Source organism: Perca fluviatilis, chromosome 14 (assembly GCF_010015445.1).
Source record: "Perca fluviatilis chromosome 14, GENO_Pfluv_1.0, whole genome shotgun sequence".
Lineage (NCBI taxonomy): Eukaryota > Metazoa > Chordata > Actinopteri > Perciformes > Percidae > Perca > Perca fluviatilis.
Window position 1 is genome coordinate 30691768 of NC_053125.1, and position 16830 is coordinate 30708597.

The following is a 16830-nucleotide window of genomic DNA, read 5'->3' on the forward strand; positions in this document are numbered from 1 at the left end:
ACTGAATTTAAACATGTCCAGGGCTGCTGTCGCACAAAATGAAAATGGGTCCCCAGCAAAAAGGGGAATTGTTCTTTTCACTAGAATCCCACCCTTAAAGCTATGGTGCATAGTTTCTTTCGCCCCCATAAGGAAGTCTAAGTAATGACAACACAACTGTTGTTGCATCCACATGATACAAACAAGCCTTCCGTGATCCACATAGTTGCTATTAGCCAATGAGGACACGGAGGATTTAAAAAAACATGGACTCTTCAGAAGAGGTAATTATCTTCCCTCGAGTTTTTGCGCATGGAAGTCACCAGACGACACAATCTTCTTAACGTAGCCATACTGACAAATACAGAGAGAGTTGTGTGGAGCAACTCATTTGGCAACGGCTTGAATGTAACAGACATTCATTAATATCAAAAAGTTACGCACTAAAGCTTTAAGTAACACAATGGCAGAATGTATGGCTGTTTTGGTCACTGATATCACAAGTAAATACGTGAAAACAAAAATCCCAGCAGATTTGGGGTGACAGTAGCTCAGTCTGTAGGGAGTTGGGTGGGTAACCGGAGGGTTGCTGGTTCAAGTCCCCATCGGACCACAGTATGGTGGTGGACTGGTAGCTGGAGAGGTGCCAGTTCACCTTCTGGGCACAGCCAAGTTGCCCTTGAGCCAGGCACTGAACACCCAATTTCTCGGAGCCTTTCCATGGGCAGCTCCCTCACTCTGACATCTCTCCATTAGTGCATGTATAGGTACTGAGCATGTGTGTGTAATTGAGACCTGTGTGCAATAACAACAGAGTGAAAACATTGGAATTTCCCCTTGTGGGATTAATAAAGTATAAATTATTAATATTATAAGGTGTGGTCTAATTTGTACCAGTTTAGGGGTCTTTGAAGTGAAATGGTCAGATAATTGTTTCATGTTCTTTGACACAAAAACTGTGACTGCGGTCCCTTCTGCACCCTGGAAGCCATTTTTAGGGTTCAATATCTTCAGACAACTCCAAGAGCCATGGCATTTGGTTGGGGCGCAGACAAAACAGTGTACAACAGATCCAAATGCCTGAAAGACACAAACAGATGTCAGAGCTTTAATTTCTGACCCTTGAAAATGGAAAAAATTGAAACGAGTGGTTTTCGTGGGCTCTGGCAGTCCCCCAAAGTATGTATCCCCCCCCCTCCCTCAGAGACACAGCTATACTAAACCGGCCAGGGAGGAATCAGGGACCGTCTCGTCATATTTACAAAGTGTTCAACTTAAAGTAATTTCCTGCTATTATGAATATGACGGAATATATAATGATGCTTTCATTTCAGTTGTGTTTCTGACTGATATTCAGATCTTTTTGTTTTTATTTCACAAATGGCTTTGGCTAAATGTAAACTGTTTCCCGTGCCAATAAAGCAACTTTGAATTGAATTTGAGTTCAACATGTGCATCTGTAGCCACTCGAGACTCTGACGTCAGCGCTTTCCCATCAACACAGTGGCGGTTTGTCCCAGTCCACCTGAACGCAACTGAGAACAGGTAGACCGGCAGGCGTTCATTGATTCGTTCATTCCATCATGGTTCCTCTCTCGCTGTTCTACGTCTTGTTGACGGTCCCTGTGTTGGATTTCTCTGACGGTGAGTTGTTTCTGTGGAAAAAGGATTATGTGTGTGTGTGATTGTTAAGATGAGTTAAGCTTTTACTAATCACCTGTTTTCCGGTTGAACGAGCGACCCTGTTAACTGCGTCACTGCCCACCGTAACACCTGAGCTACCAGGATGACGCAAAGTTTTCCCATTCCGGCGCTGTGGTAGAGAGGAAAATAGAGAAGAAGAAAATGTATGAGAATTTGAAAATAGAGAGACAAAGTATCGAGGGATTTGATTAAAACTGTTGCCAGGGCAGCATTTTAATGACAGTCTGATCAGTTTGGCTTTAATTATGCCTCTCAAAAAACTTTATGTAGGCTACTGCGGCCCCCTTTTCGCCGTTTTCTCAACTGCCTCTTTCCTGTCAATTCAGGTTTAGTGTATGTTGTTGTTGAGGCAGACAAAGACAGGAATCTATGGGCAGATGCCTTTCCCAATTCCCAAATGTGTACCTCCTCGATCCTCTGGCTTGTGACCCAGAAATCATTCTCAACGGGACATGTTGAAGGACGTCCCAATTCCTAAAATCAGAGAGAGAGAGAGAGAGAGAGAGAGAGAGAGAGAGAGGTCTAGTTCTATTTCCTGTGTCAAGTTTAAAGTTGGTTTTGCTGCTTAAAAATCAGACTATATCTGCGCGCATGAAACGTTTACAAGCAGCATATCTAATCTGCCAGTTAAACGTCCACGTGGGTCTCTAAATCGGAGAAAATAATTCATTCAAGTGGGTGGAAAGTGGAAGATGTTAAGCTTACAGGCGGACGTGTATGAAGAACCGATCCACTCATTAGTAAGTGCGTGTGTGATATAGGCCTATAGCCTTCATATTTTTTCCTTTAGAAACATTTGTAGTGTTTTAGACTAAAATAGCCTTTAAAGAAAAGGGTCGACTGATATGGGTTTTTCTGTGGCCAATGCCGATCTTTAGAAATCAGGGTCAGCCGATGGCCGAGAAATGCTGGTGATTTATATTTGGCCGATATTTGCTTGTTTTTGAACCTTAAGATACACAAAAATTCTCAAGAAGAACAGTTATTGAACACTTCACCAATCTGCACTTGTATACTTACATTAAAAAGGTATAATGTAAACACATATATTGTATAAATAATGTATGAAAAATATATTAAACAAACGAAACAGGTAAGAAGAAAATAAACTTAGTCAAATACAATTTTCAATGAAAAAATAAAGTTTAGTGCCCTTAGCGGCATTTATCAAACTGAGAACACAAATCTGCAAACTTTCATAAATAAAATAAATTAACGTTAACAATAGCAGTGCTGCACACAGTAGCAACCAGCCGCATTTCTTTGTTTTAGGTCTGAAGAAAAACCACTTGAACTCAAAAAATCGTGGTGGATCTTCACTTCTGCTCTGAATATATAAAAAAAAAAGAAATCAGCCAATTAATCGGCCGACCTCTACTTTAAAGTCTATATTCTATATATATATTGTGAGAGAGTGTGATGATTGGGTCATGTGTTATTGTGTGGATGTTATGCTGCAGTACTTATTTATTGTTTATTTTTTAACATTATGTACATTGTATGCTAATACAAATGCGGACTGGCCTTGCCATTAGATAGATAGGTAGACTACTACGGCATTCTGAGGTCTGCTGATTCTGCATAACAGGCAATCAAAAACACAATAGTTTATTAATCAAGTAAGAAGATGTGTAATAAGCAGGATAAAGAAGAGCGAGCCTGTCTTTATAGCGAATACAAGCCCTTCCCTTATCGCTGGGTAAAATGAACTTCATGTCCATACCAATGTGGACATTTACACCTTCTGACATCTGGACAAGTCCCACTGACAGGGTTTCTGAAAGAACTGTCTGCTTTCTGTTTCTTCTTGTTCAGACACAAAGAATATCACAGCAAAGACTGGAGAGGACGTCCTTCTTCACTGTCAGGGTCCCAGAGGTGCTGACATCCCATTGATAGTGTGGAGCAGACCTGACCTGGGTTCAGACAAATATGTCTTCTCTCGCAATGGAAACCACACAAATGGGAACTACCAGCTCCCCTCATATAGTGGTCGAGTGACCCTGAGTGATCCGGAGATGAAGGATGGAGACGTTTCTGTTGTTCTGAAGAACGTCAGCGCCAACGACACCGGAACATATGAATGTCTAGTTGGAATCAAGAAGGGAGAAGAACCTAAAGTCTACAGCACCTTCCAGCTGAAGGTTGAAGGTGAGTTTGTAAAATGCAGGTTAGTTTGTAGTGTTGAGATTTTGTGATTCCTCACAACTGTTTTCTGCTCTGCAGATCCCGCAGCTGAAGACAAGGAAGGATATCGCAGACTCGTAGTCGGTCTGTCGGTTGCAGGTGGCCTGATTGCTCTTTCTATTGTTTGTTTTATAAGTTGTTGTATCATTCTGAAACGGCGTAACAGGCTCAAAAAGAGTAATTCATACAACAAGGTTCCGGCTGAAAGAGCAGACGGGGTCACTGGTCCTTTTGCCCCTGTTGTATGATAGTTCATTTTACATTAGATTATGTAATTACATTACAAATTACAGTACAATTTGCTTTCCAACAATGTGACACACCCTGTAGTCCAGTCTCTCAAAACACAACACACACATGTGGGCCGGTCTCTGTGTAACGGAGAGTTTCTCCTGCCTGTCTCTACGACGTGCAACTACGGACAGCCAATCACAGACATGATTAGATCTTATTAGAAGCATGCTGCGTGCTGATTGGCTCACTGACGCTGCTGAGATTCACCCCTTTAGGTATTAAAACTGGGCATTGAATGACGAGGCCATTTTTCGATACTTGATAAGGAGCCAATTCACTCTGTGCCTAGTAGTAGTAGTAGTAGTAGTAGTAGTAGTAGTAGTAGTAGTAGTAGTAGTAGTAGTAGTAGTTTCAGCAGTTTGACCCCCTCCACATAGACGGCCGATAGAATTACTGATGTTTGACAAATAGAGACGTCATCCCTCCAACATGATCGCAGCACTTTACTATGTTATTACAAGGCTCTTTGCAGAACATGGAAGACAATATCACAGGCTCCTCCGTACCCACACACACACACACACATATATATATATATATATATATATATATATATACACACACATATTTCACTTCACAGGTGTGCTTTGTCAGGGTTAATTAGTGGAATGTGAGGAATCTAAAATATAAGACATGTTTTCAGTTATTTCACACTTTTTTGTTAAGTACATAATTCCATATGTGTTCATTCATAGTTTTGATGCCTTCAGTGAGAATCTACAATGTAAATAGTCATGAAAATAAAAAGGAAATGCATTGAATGAGAAGGTGTGTCCAAACTTTTGGCCTGTACTGTATATATATATATATATATATATATATATATATATATATATATATATATATATATATATAAGATCAAGAGATGCCAACTTTTGACAAATTATATCCCGTCTAAATGAATGTTTGTGTCAGAGTTCGGACAAATATTTTTAAGTAATTAAATTATGAATGTAATGTAAAAGGATTTAGTTTTGTTGAAGGATGTTACATAGAAGCCATATGTATGTGATGTGTTTTCTAAATCGACTCATTGAGACTCTTGAATGTGTGTGTTTACATAGTTTTTTCTAATTGATTTTTAAAAATATATTTTGTCCCTTTTAATGTAAAGCATTTTAAGTTAATGTGTTATGAAAGGAGCTTTATAAATTAAAGTGCCTTTGCCATAAAAGAATGTCTTGAATGATGTCTTTTCTGAAATTGTCTCTCTGATGTCCCTGTTCAGTAACCAACCCATTATAACCGGGGGGGGGGGGGGGTTTCCTCCCCCATAACATTTTGAGCATCAAACACTTAATTTCCTGCATTCGGGATTAATTTTTTTCTGTAACAATGTATGGTGCAAAGGTCTTTATTGATGTAAAGGGAATGATTATTCTCCTGTATTGTTTAAAACTTTCTGCAGATTAAAATCATCACAAATGTTTTCGGGAAGTCATGTTCATCTCAGCAACAAATATTAGAGAATGAGAACTTGTTATAGCCAAAAGTTCCAAAGTTTAAATCTACATAAAAGACTATTTTTATACTCCTGTTGTGTTTCTTTAACCCCCCCCGGTTTTAACATTTTTTAAGCTTTTTTCAACACTTTTTCAAAAGCTAAAGAACTGAATAAAACACCCAAATTCAATGAAAGTAGTGAACTGATCATTTATTTTACTCGTGAAGAGTAATAGTTGTAGGGAACCATCCACGTTATTTTTTTTTTGACAATGTGGTTGAAAGAAACCTAAATTTCTGATATAGAAACTTTTTGAAAATGGGTCAAATTTGACCCCGAGGACACCAAGAGGGATAAATGTCCTTAATTTTTTATCATTTACTTTGATGAATGTCCTTGATTCTACATCAATGTTGCAGTGACTCCCATGTCCTAGTCTCTATTCCAGTCATTGTATTTGACTCTTTTTTGCTCTGTTGTGTTCTAAGATATTACTGTGTATTAATTTAGTGTAATCTGGGCATCGGTTATTCCTCTGAGAACTGAAGACAGGTTGATGATGTAACATCCAGAGAGAGGAGATGAGAGGAGAGGAGAGGAGAGGAGAGGAGAGGAGAGGAGAGGAGAGGAGAGGAGAGCTGCTCTCTGACTGTCTGTCCTGTCTGATCAGTGAGCAGCAGGTGGCGCTCAAACACCACCTCTCAACATCCACCTTCACCTCCTGCTTCTGGGCCTCTTCCTTTTTACTTTGACCCAACTCAGTCAGAGACATTATACAGTTGATTTCTCCATTAATAAATCTCATCCACACTTACATTAACCCTTGTGTTGTCTTACCGCCGACTATTGTCCCCCTGGGTCAAAAAACTGAACACTTTTTTTTACGTATTTAGTCATTTTTTTCGACATTTTTTGGTGCTTTTATTTATTGTAGTTTCATTATTATAAAACATCAGATTTTATAAACTACTTGTGTTTTGTGTGCAGGAATCTTAATGTGTAAAGTAACTAGTAACTAAAGTAACTAGTAACTAAAGCTGTCAGATGAATGTAGCAGAGTAACTAAAGTAACTAGTAACTAAAGCTGTAACAGATGAATGTAGCGGAGTAACTAAAGTAACTAGTAACTAAAGCTGGAACAGGTGAATGTAGCGGAGTAACTAAAGTAACTAGTAGCTAAAGCTGTAACAGATGAATGTAAGTAGCGACAAGTAACTAGTAACTAAAGCTGTAACAGATGAATGTAGTGGAGTAACTAAAGTAACTAGTAACTAAAGCTGGAACAGATGAATGTAGCGGAGTAACTAAAGTAACTAGTAGCTAAAGCTGTAACAGATGAATGTAGTGGAGTAACTAAAGTAACTAGTAACTAAAGCTGTAACAGATGAATGTAGTGGAGTAACTAAAGTAACTAGTAACTAAAGCTGGAACAGATGAATGTAGTGGAGTAACTAAAGTAACTAGTAACTAAAGCTGTAACAGATGAATGTAGCGGAGTAACTAAAGTAACTAGTAACTAAAGCTGGAACAGATGAATGTAGCGGAGTAACTAAAGTAACTAGTAACTAAAGCTGTAACAGATGAATGTAGTGGAGTAACTAGTAACTAAAGCTGTAACAGTTGAATGTAGCGGAGTAACTAAAGTAACTAGTAACTAAAGCTGGAACAGATGAATGTAGCAGAGTAACTAAAGTAACTAGTAACTAAAGCTGTAACAGATGAATGTAGTGGAGTAACTAGTAACTAAAGCTGTAACAGTTGAATGTAGCGGAGTAACTAAAGTAACTAGTAACTAAAGCTGTAACATGAATGTAGCGGAGTAACTAAAGTAACTAGTAACTAAAGCTGGAACAGATGAATGTAGTGGAGTAACTAAAGTAACTGGTAACTAAAGCTGTAACAGATGAATGTAGTGGAGTAACTAAAGTAACTAGTAACTAAAGTAACTAGTAACTAACGTGGTAACAGATGAATGTAGTGGAGTAAAAAGTATAATATTTCTCTCTGAAATGTAGCGGAGTAAAAAGTACAATATTTCTTTCTGAAATGTAGCGCAGTAGAAGTAGAAAATGGCATGTAAAGAAAAGACTCAAGTAAAGTACAAGTACCTCAACATTTGAACTGAAGTACAGTACTGGAGTAAATGTACTTAGTTACATTTAACCACTAAACATCCAGCATCAAGTCCAAGCCCCCTGAATTAAAACACTGTACAATTTGTTTTCTTTGGATCAGAGATTATTAATAAATGTGCAATTTGTGCAATAACCTATTAGTGACATGTGCAATATCTGTCTTATGTGTTCCAGCCACTTGATTACTGCTGCTACCATTCACACTGTACATTTTTATGTCTGTAGTGGCTTAAAATCCTTCCAGAGCCACTTACCAAGATAGCTGTATGATTTCAACGCACAACAAAAAACAAGTCCGAAACCAAAATACATTTTTAAGTCCATTTATTTCCATTTCAGGTACAGAGATGCAAAATAACGGTCAGTGCCAGTAGTTGATCTGGTATAGCTAACAACAAAAATAATCGGGGGAGTAAACAACCAAAATATGTATCTAAATAATGATACCACTCTTAATGGAGGTAGGCTGTCTCATACTAATAGAGCAAAGGTTCATACTGAATATCCATATTTATTCTGTTTTTCTTATATCTCTATCATTCTTACTACTATTATAATGTTAATGTATTTTAGCGGGTATACTGTACTACAGTGTTTTTCAACCTTTTTTGAGCACATTTTTACATTAAAAAAATCCCGCGGCACACCACCAACCAAAAATGTTACAAAATTACACATTGTAGCCTAATAAGATCAAAATCTGCTTTTTTCTTTTTAAAATGTATCCATCGCTTTTGCAGGCTTACATCGATGATCTCGGCCCTACTGCTTACATCCTGTCACTAAGGGATGCGTGCAAAAGGTGGCAGTAATTCTATTGTCTTAAATCAACAAGGTCATTATTGCGCTATACTGCCACCTACTGACACAGAATAGTTTTTTATTTCTCTGCCAGTCATATTGCAGGCACAGATGCGCAACAATGGCAAATAATTTGCAGTAGCTCAATAAAATCTTTTGGACCAATTAAGTAAAATCAGATTTCTCATGGCACACAGGACGATCTCTCACGGCACACTAGTGTGCCGCCGCGGCACAGTGGTTGAAAATCACTGCTGTACTATATAAATATATGGACCAGAATGGACATATCAAAGTGACCAGGGAAATTTTGAGCGTCAAAGACTTAATTTCCTGCATTCTGATACACTTTAATGCACCAATTTACGGTGGAAATATCTTTATCTAGCCAATGTAAAGGAAAACAAGGTGAGACATGTCTTCACCGGCTTGTAATGCCTACTTAATCTGTATTTATTTAACCTATTGTATTTTGTATTTTTGTACTGTATTGAATGTGAAACTGTATGTTGTCTTGCACGTTTATGCTTTATTCTTGGCCAGGTCGCCGTTGCAAATGAGAACGTGTTCTCAACGGCCTACCTGGTTAAATAAAGTTACATTTAAAAAATTGTTTAGATTTGTAACGTGCCAGAAACAGTGGAACATGTCTTTATGATATGTAGGAAATGTAATAGAGAAAGGGTTTTTATGAAAAGGAAAATAGAGGGCAGTGGGGAAAGTTTTATCCGATCACAGAGTAATAAAGTATATGCTTGGACTGGACTCATTGACAGAATGTAGGTTTTTTTGTTTGTTTGTTTGTTTGTTTGTTTATTTTTTGTTTGCTTGCAGGCTACAGTATTCTCAAGGATGTAAGCCATAGTGATGATCATGCACAATTTATCTGGAGGGTGGCGGTAGTGCGCTAAGTTAGTCCGCCGTTAAACAAGCAACTGAAGAAGAAGCAGAAGAAGAAGAATTAGAATTTTTTTGAGTTTCCGGTCGATTCGTTCATTCATTCCAATATGGTTCCTCTCGCGCTCTTCTTCATTCTGTTGACGGTCCCTGTTTTGGATTTCTCTGGCGGTGAGTTTTGATTGTTTGTGAGTTAAGCTTTTACTTTTTTTAGCTTTTAATCACCTGTTTTTCCGGTTGAACGATACACAATCAACGAGACAAATGTTATTAACGTTCTCTATAACGGGAACATAGCAGAGCTGCTATCGGCAGTGTGTTGAAAGTTTTTAGAAACTTCCGGTAACTTAATTAGGATTATTTCAGACGCTAAAGGTCTAACTGTTTCCACTGTTACGTTTACAGTTAGTTTGCTGCTTAAATATCCGACGTTCATATATTTATTATATCCGCTGCAGTGACATTTCTGCGCGTGCATGAAACGTTTACAAGCAGCATCTACCGTGGTGGTAAAGTTGGTTTTATATTGGACGTTGGATATTCGACACGTTAGAAAAATGAATTATTGACCTTTTCACCTAGCCATGTCAAAACACATCTGGTGATCTCCTCTAACTGTCAATCATTTTTGATTTATTCACTCGACTAAATGTATGTAACAAAATGTGGTTTCTCTGTCCAAAGAGGCCTTGTGCCATAGGAAGGATATATTTCTTTGTTAATCATAGTTTGTTTTTTATTTAAACGTCTTTTTAAAAGATCCATGTGGGCTGCAAAAAGGAATTGTATTTATTTTAATATTTTGAATTAAGCTGTATTATATATTTAAAGCATTTATTAACATGATACAAATTCTATAAAATCAAAAGGTGTGTTTTTTTTTTTAGACAAAAAGCTTTGTGTAATGTGTAGGGCAGTAAGCGGAGTTCACCAGATGTGTTTTGACATGGGTAGGTGAAAAGGTCAAGCTGCATCATAGGGTGTGTGTGTGTGTGTGTGTGTGTGTGTGTGTGTGTGTGTGTGTGTGTGTGTGTGTGTGTGTGTGTGTGTGTGTGTGTTGTGTGTGTGTAACCCTTAACACCTAACCCACTGCCTTAAAAAATGCAGCCATCTTTATGCCCGAGCCCCACTGCTCCAGCTGCCTCTGCCTCTTTCCTGTCAATACGGTTTAGACAGAGGCAGAAATATGCATTAGCACTCTTTTCAGCAAATGTATAAAGCCGCATAAACACCTGGTTCTGTTTTATAAATCTTAATCACCGTGGAGTCGGAGGTGCACACCATTAGTTTCACTCTCGCAGTCGGCTATAAGGGACGTAGAAGTAGAAGATGTGGACAAATCATCGTTTGGTAAAATGAACTGTGTGCTTTCTGCTTCTTCTTGTCCAGACCCACACAAGCTCACATTAAAGCCTGGAGAGGACGTCCTTCTTCACTGTCAGGTTCCCAGAGATGGTGACATCGCAGTGATAGTGTGGAGCAGACCTGACCAGGAGTCACAGAAATATGTTTTACTATACAAAGAGAACCGCACACATGAGAAGTACCAGCTCCCCTCATATCGTGGTCGAGTGGAGCTGAGTGATCCGGAGATGAAGGACGGAGACGTTTCTGTTGTTCTGAAGAACGTCAGCGTCAACGACACCGGAACATACGAATGTGGAGTTATAATCAGCGGGAGACCTGAACCTGAAGTAATCAACACCATCACGCTGAACGTGACCGACTCAGGTGAGTTTGAGATTCTGTTGTTTTTCTTGTCTTCTCCTGACAGCTGATTCCTCACAACTCTTTCTGCTCGGCAGGTCACGCAGCTGGAGGCACTGATGGAGGAGGCATCCTCAGACCTCTTATAGTTATTCCAGTTATTGTTGTGATTTTTCTTACAGTTATTCCAGTTATTGTTGCGATTTTTCTTACAGTTATTCCAGTTATTGTTGCGATTTTTCTTATAGTTATTCCAGTTATTGTTGCGATTTTTCTTACAGTTATTCCAGTTATTGTTGCGATTTTTCTTACAGTTATTTATTATTCTTATTTTATTTTTTTTTTTTACATTATTCCATTATTTCGTTTTTTACATTATTCCTTATTTTTTTTTTTTTTTTTTTATTTTTATTTTTTTTTTTTACTATTCCAGTTATTGTTGTGATTTTTCTTACAGTTATTCCAGTTATTGTTGCGATTTTTCTTACAGTTATTCCAGTTATTGTTGCGATTTTTCTTACAGTTATTCCAGTTATTGTTGCGATTTTTCTTACAGTTATTCCAGTTATTGTTGCGATTTTTCTTATAGTTATTCCAGTTATTGTTGCGATTTTTCTTATAGTTATTCCAGTTATTGTTGCGATTTTTATTGGTCTGTTCTTTGGCTGTAAGAAGAGTGCAGAGATGCCTGTTGCTGCTGAAAATGAAAAAAAAATTACTTTTTCAAGATTCAACACCCTTTATCAATCCCCCCCAACGGGGAAATTGACAGTGTTGCAACAGCAAGGGATAGTGATAGTGGAAAAGTACAAAATGACACTTTAAGATAAACAAATTATAAGTAATAGATCAGACATGAAAATCACTCCCCTTTCGGCGAAATTCTCCGTTTTGAAACCAAAATAGGTGCCCTACGTGAGTCGTGTAGATTCGATGAGAAAATGTTTAAGGGGAGAGTTGGGCACTCGGGGTCTAAGTATATAAGAAGGGCCTGGTGCCCGATTTCTGGCGTATGACTATTTTAGAAAAATAAATAAATTAAAAAGTCCACATGGGATTTGTTTTGATGCGCTGGATTTAACCATACTGTCTATGGATTTGACCAATCATCGAACTTCCACCAACCAATGAAACGAGTTCCACCAACCAATGAAATGAGTTTCACCAACCAATGAAACGAGTTCCACCAACCAATGAAACGAGTTCCACCAACCAATGAAATGAGTTCTAGCCAATCGGATGCATAGTAGGGCGGGTCTTTGCCGAAATGTTAACGCGGCTAAAAAATTGAGGCAAAGTTTATCAAACTTGGAGCATGTAGATACAGCTTTAGTTGAGAAAGTAGTTAAAATAAATGGCGCTGGGCAGGAATAGAGGACAAGAGGAAAAGGGTGGAGACGGGAAGCCGTTTAGAACTTTGAGGGAGCCGGGTGCTTCTGCAGCGCATGTTTTGGACGGCAGCAGCGGTAAGACGGTGCTGGCTAGTCATTACATGCTAGTCACAAAGCTTCGGTCCGTGCTCTCTGTCATACGAGTACGTTACCGGCAACGACCGCTACCGTTAAGACTGCGACTGTTCCTTTACTGACCGACCGTGATACAACAATACGTGTGTGCACGTTCATATCGGAACACGATTTGTAAAAGCTATCTGAAGCCCAAACTGCCTTATCAAAGCTGTCTGTTTGGAATCAGCATGGCAGGTATTAAACATAACGGTCTTGACCCAGAGTCTAGACTTCTAGCTATATGAAAAGCTATACAATGCCACGTTTTTAATAAATGTAAATAAAGCAGCTAATATCAACATGGACAAAATCATGGATGTACTAATTTGCTTTTTTGATGATGACCTGGCCAAAGTAGTACATTTTAGTTTTCACAATGATTTATTGTAGGATTATGATATTATTGCAATATGTAAATCCACATTGACTCTTTATTTAACATATGGTTGGAAGAAGTAAAAATTGATCCAAAACTTTTTAGTCTTTAAAAATTATGACTTTTATTATTGTTTTGCCAGTCAAATTTTAATGAGTGCATATTGAAATATTATACTGTTGGTTGGCAAAAAAATGCATCAGATTGATGCTTTAAAATATGGAATATTTAAAATTTTCTTCCGGGGGAGCATGTAAGGCGTCCTTTCCCGGGGTATGGCGTTTGCTTTACCCATTAATCTCCGTATAGACCATTTCGTCCTGGCCACCACAAAACAAACGACAAAAACGTCCCCGTGAACACGTATCTATAGAATAAAAATAACGTGACCATTACACAAACTGCCGTGAGACCGTGCTGAACTATTTCATGAGTATTTTCATGACTTTTAACCACAGTATTTCAACTGTTTAGTCAGTACTTTTAGCTAATTCATGAATTTAGTCAGTACTTTTAGATAGTGTTTCATGAATTTAGTCAGTACTTTTAGATAGTGTTTCATGAATTTAGTCAGTACTTTTAGATACAGTGTTTCATGTATTTAGTCAGTACTTTTAGATACAGTATTTCATGTATTTAGTCAGTACTTTTAGATACAGTATTTCATGAATTTAGTCAGTACTTTTAGCTACAGTATTTTAACTGTTTAGGCAGTACTTTCAGCTAACTATTTCACTGTAGGTTCAGCTTCTTAGTCAGTATTTTTCAGCTTCAGTATATCAACAATTTAGTCAGAACTTTTAACTATTCCATATGTTTAGTCTGTATTTTTGACTATTCCAATTGTTTAGTCAGTACTTTTAGCTACCTTTTTAAACTTCTGTGCTTGCTTGCACTTTATTCAAATCAGTTTAGCTTCTCAACAATCTTTCCACGTACCCCCTGACAACAGCAGAAGTACCCCCTGGGGTACTCGTTGCACTGGTTGGGAATCACTGCCTTAACAAACGATATGCCCTGCGGCCATCTTTATGCCCAAGCCCCACTGCTCCAGCTGCCTCTGCCTCTTTCCTGTCAATACGGTTTAGTGTGTTTTTTTTTTTGAGACAGAGGCAGAAATATGCATTAGCACTCTTTTCAGCAAATGTATAAAAATCTTAATCACCGTGGAGTCGGAGGCGCACACCATTAGTTTCACTCTCGCAGTCGGCTATAAGGGACGTAGAAGTAGAAGATGTGGACACGTGCCGCTCCGCCGATACAAAGTCAGAAAAAGTGACAACAATAAAGGCTGACTGGCCTTGTCTCTAAAATGCCAAAAAGTTAGACGTACAGTAGGCAACAGATGACATTTGAGAATTTGCACTGCAGTGATCTCTGTTAGTACATATCATCGTTTGGTAAAATGAACTGTGTGCTTTCTGCTTCTTCTTGTCCAGACCCACACAAGCTCACATTAAAGCCTGGAGAGGACGTCCTTCTTCACTGTCAGGTTCCCAGAGATGGTGTCATCGCAGTGATAGTGTGGAGCAGACCTGACCAGGAGTCACAGAAATATGTTTTACTATACAAAGAGAACCGCACACATGAGAAGTACCAGCTCCCCTCATATCGTGGTCGAGTGGAGCTGAGTGATCCGGAGATGAAGGACGGAGACGTTTCTGTTGTTCTGAAGAACGTCAGCGTCAATGACACCGGAACATACGAATGTGGAGTTATAATCAGCGGGAGACCTGAACCTGAAGTAATCAACACCATCACGCTGAACGTGACCGACTCAGGTGAGTTTGAGATTCTGTTGTTTTTCTTGTCTTCTCCTGACAGCTGATTCCTCACAACTCTTTCTGCTCGGCAGGTCACGCAGCTGGAGGCACTGATGGAGGGGACAAGGATGTAGGAGGCATCCTTAGACCTTTTCTTCTTCCAGTTATTATTGTGATTTTTATTGCTCTGTTCGTTGCCTTTAAGAAGAGCTCAGAGAAGCCTGTTGCTGCTGAAAATGAAAAAAATATACTTTTTCAAGATTCAACACCTTTTATTAATCCCCCAACGGGGCAATTGACAGCGTTGCAACAGCAAGGGATAGGGGGAAAGTACAAAATGACACTTTGAGATAAACAAATTATAAGCAGTAGATAGATATTAGGGCCGGGACTCGATTAAAAAAATTAATCTAATTTAATTACAGGCTTTGTAATTAATTAATCGAAATTAATCGCATTTTAATTGCATAAACATTTGACCTGAGAACAGTGAGAAGTAATTCTTTTCACATGGATTTTTAGTATACCATTGAATGAATGAATACATAAGTTTAAGCAACAAAATATTGTTTATTTTTGTTCAACCAAAACCAGCAGACCAGTGCAATTTTTGCCATTAAGTGTAGCAATAGCATATTTAGAAATATAGTACATTTCAGAAATTCAGGTAGCCTATAGGTAGGTAGACCTTCTGTAAACTATGTTTTTTTTTTTAAAGTAAAACACAATACTTTCAAGTCCATTCAGACTTAGTTACCCTGGTCCTTAAACAAGTCATCTGGTGGAGTGTAGGTTGGGTGTGGGTCCTTGTACTCGGAGTCGGGCTAACGTCCACGCTAGCTGCTAAATGTTTTGCGTTGAGGTGATCCTTGAGGCTCGATGTGCTGCGGTGATATGTGAATTCCTCGTTGCATAGCTCGCACACAACCGCGCTCTTATCGACGCTTCCATCTGTTGGTTTTTTATAACAAAATTTCCCATCCACGGGGCCAACCAAAGCGGTCTGGTCGGCTTCTTGGTTCATGTTCTCTGTGGTTTGTTGTTGTCTGAAGTCATGAACGCTAGTTGGTGCTCCAGTATAATCGGTCCGCCCAAACTCATCCAGTGAGAAATGTCCCGCGGTGCGAAAATAAGTGCGATTAAAATGCGTAAAAAATGTTTAACGTGTTATTTTTTTGTGTAATTAATTAACGCATTAAAGTCTGTAATTAATTAATCTTAATTAACGCGTTAAAGTCCCGGCTCTAATAAATGTATAAGAATAATAAATTTTATAGTAAATGGTATTAACATGATTTCACAGTCACATTATTAATGCACGGTTAAGACATTCTGAAATAAAAGTATGTAATGATCCTGGTTATTCTACATACAGTTGGATTTTTATACCTTTTCATTAAAAGGTTAGCATTGGATGACAAAATGTTATTTATGAAAATTCATCCAAAAGTTACCTTCTACCCCTCAGTGAAGCGTACATTAAATTTCTGTAGATTTGCTGCTACGAACATTTGTTCACGACCAGTTAGCAGTTAAAAACTTTTGATGAATGATATTCCGTCTCACTAAAGAAAAGAACATCATCATGAATTTGTGTGTGAGTTCAGACACATATTTTTGATAATTTGATTCATGAATGTAAATAAAAAAACTTTTGGTCAAGGATTGTATTTTAGCAATATTTGAAACCACTTCCTAATGTGACCAATCAAGACTCTTGAATCTGCCTGTTTCATGATATTAAAGTGTGCTGTGATACACCCCTGGCTATTTTGTTATTTTTACACTCTATCAGCATTGTGTTCTTTTGGTAATTAACACACTCTGTGTGTGCAGACTAATCTATGAATTGGTATGTATGAACGCCAATTTGTATTCGTTTTTTGTATTATCAAGCGCTATCGCATTTTGCGTGCATATCACATCGCCACATTGCGAGTCCATTTCGCCGTAGGGTAGTATAAACACGGGTGAAATGGGGTTTTCCCGTTTTTTGCCGTTTTTTTTTTTAAGTTTTTTTTTAATAAGCCTTACC

General features: G+C 38.3%; 2 protein-coding genes across 2 annotated transcripts; both read left to right on the forward strand.

Moving 5' to 3' along the window:
* The first annotated feature begins 1523 nt into the window (after window positions 1-1523).
* LOC120572903 (sodium channel subunit beta-2-like) lies at window positions 1524-4733 on the forward strand. The gene is made up of 3 exons (XM_039822420.1): window positions 1524-1623; window positions 3499-3834; window positions 3910-4733. Exons 1-3 carry the CDS (start codon window positions 1563-1565, stop codon window positions 4116-4118), a joined length of 606 nt encoding a protein of 201 aa, XP_039678354.1. The 5' UTR covers window positions 1524-1562; the 3' UTR covers window positions 4119-4733.
* A 4756-nt stretch (window positions 4734-9489) lies between these two features.
* Window positions 9490-16555, forward strand: LOC120572809 (CD226 antigen-like). The gene is made up of 4 exons (XM_039822264.1): window positions 9490-9612; window positions 10831-11172; window positions 14472-14813; window positions 14888-16555. The coding sequence occupies exons 1-4, from the start codon at window positions 9552-9554 to the stop codon at window positions 15142-15144; spliced, it is 1002 nt and encodes a 333-aa protein (XP_039678198.1). The 5' UTR covers window positions 9490-9551; the 3' UTR covers window positions 15145-16555.
* The last annotated feature ends 275 nt before the right edge of the window (window positions 16556-16830 follow it).

Bases quoted from the DNA above. Each gene is read 5' to 3' on its own strand.
- LOC120572809 (XM_039822264.1), top strand. From the start codon at position 9,552: ATGGTTCCTCTCGCGCTCTTCTTCATTCTGTTGACGGTCCCTGTTTTG. The intron at 11,173-14,471 runs GTGAGTTTGAGA...CTTCTTGTCCAG, and splicing joins GCTGAACGTGACCGACTCAG to ACCCACACAAGCTCACATTA. The intron at 14,814-14,887 runs GTGAGTTTGAGA...TCTGCTCGGCAG, and splicing joins GCTGAACGTGACCGACTCAG to GTCACGCAGCTGGAGGCACT.
- LOC120572903 (XM_039822420.1), top strand. From the start codon at position 1,563: ATGGTTCCTCTCTCGCTGTTCTACGTCTTGTTGACGGTCCCTGTGTTG. The intron at 1,624-3,498 runs GTGAGTTGTTTC...CTTCTTGTTCAG, and splicing joins TGTGTTGGATTTCTCTGACG to ACACAAAGAATATCACAGCA. The intron at 3,835-3,909 runs GTGAGTTTGTAA...TCTGCTCTGCAG, and splicing joins CTTCCAGCTGAAGGTTGAAG to ATCCCGCAGCTGAAGACAAG.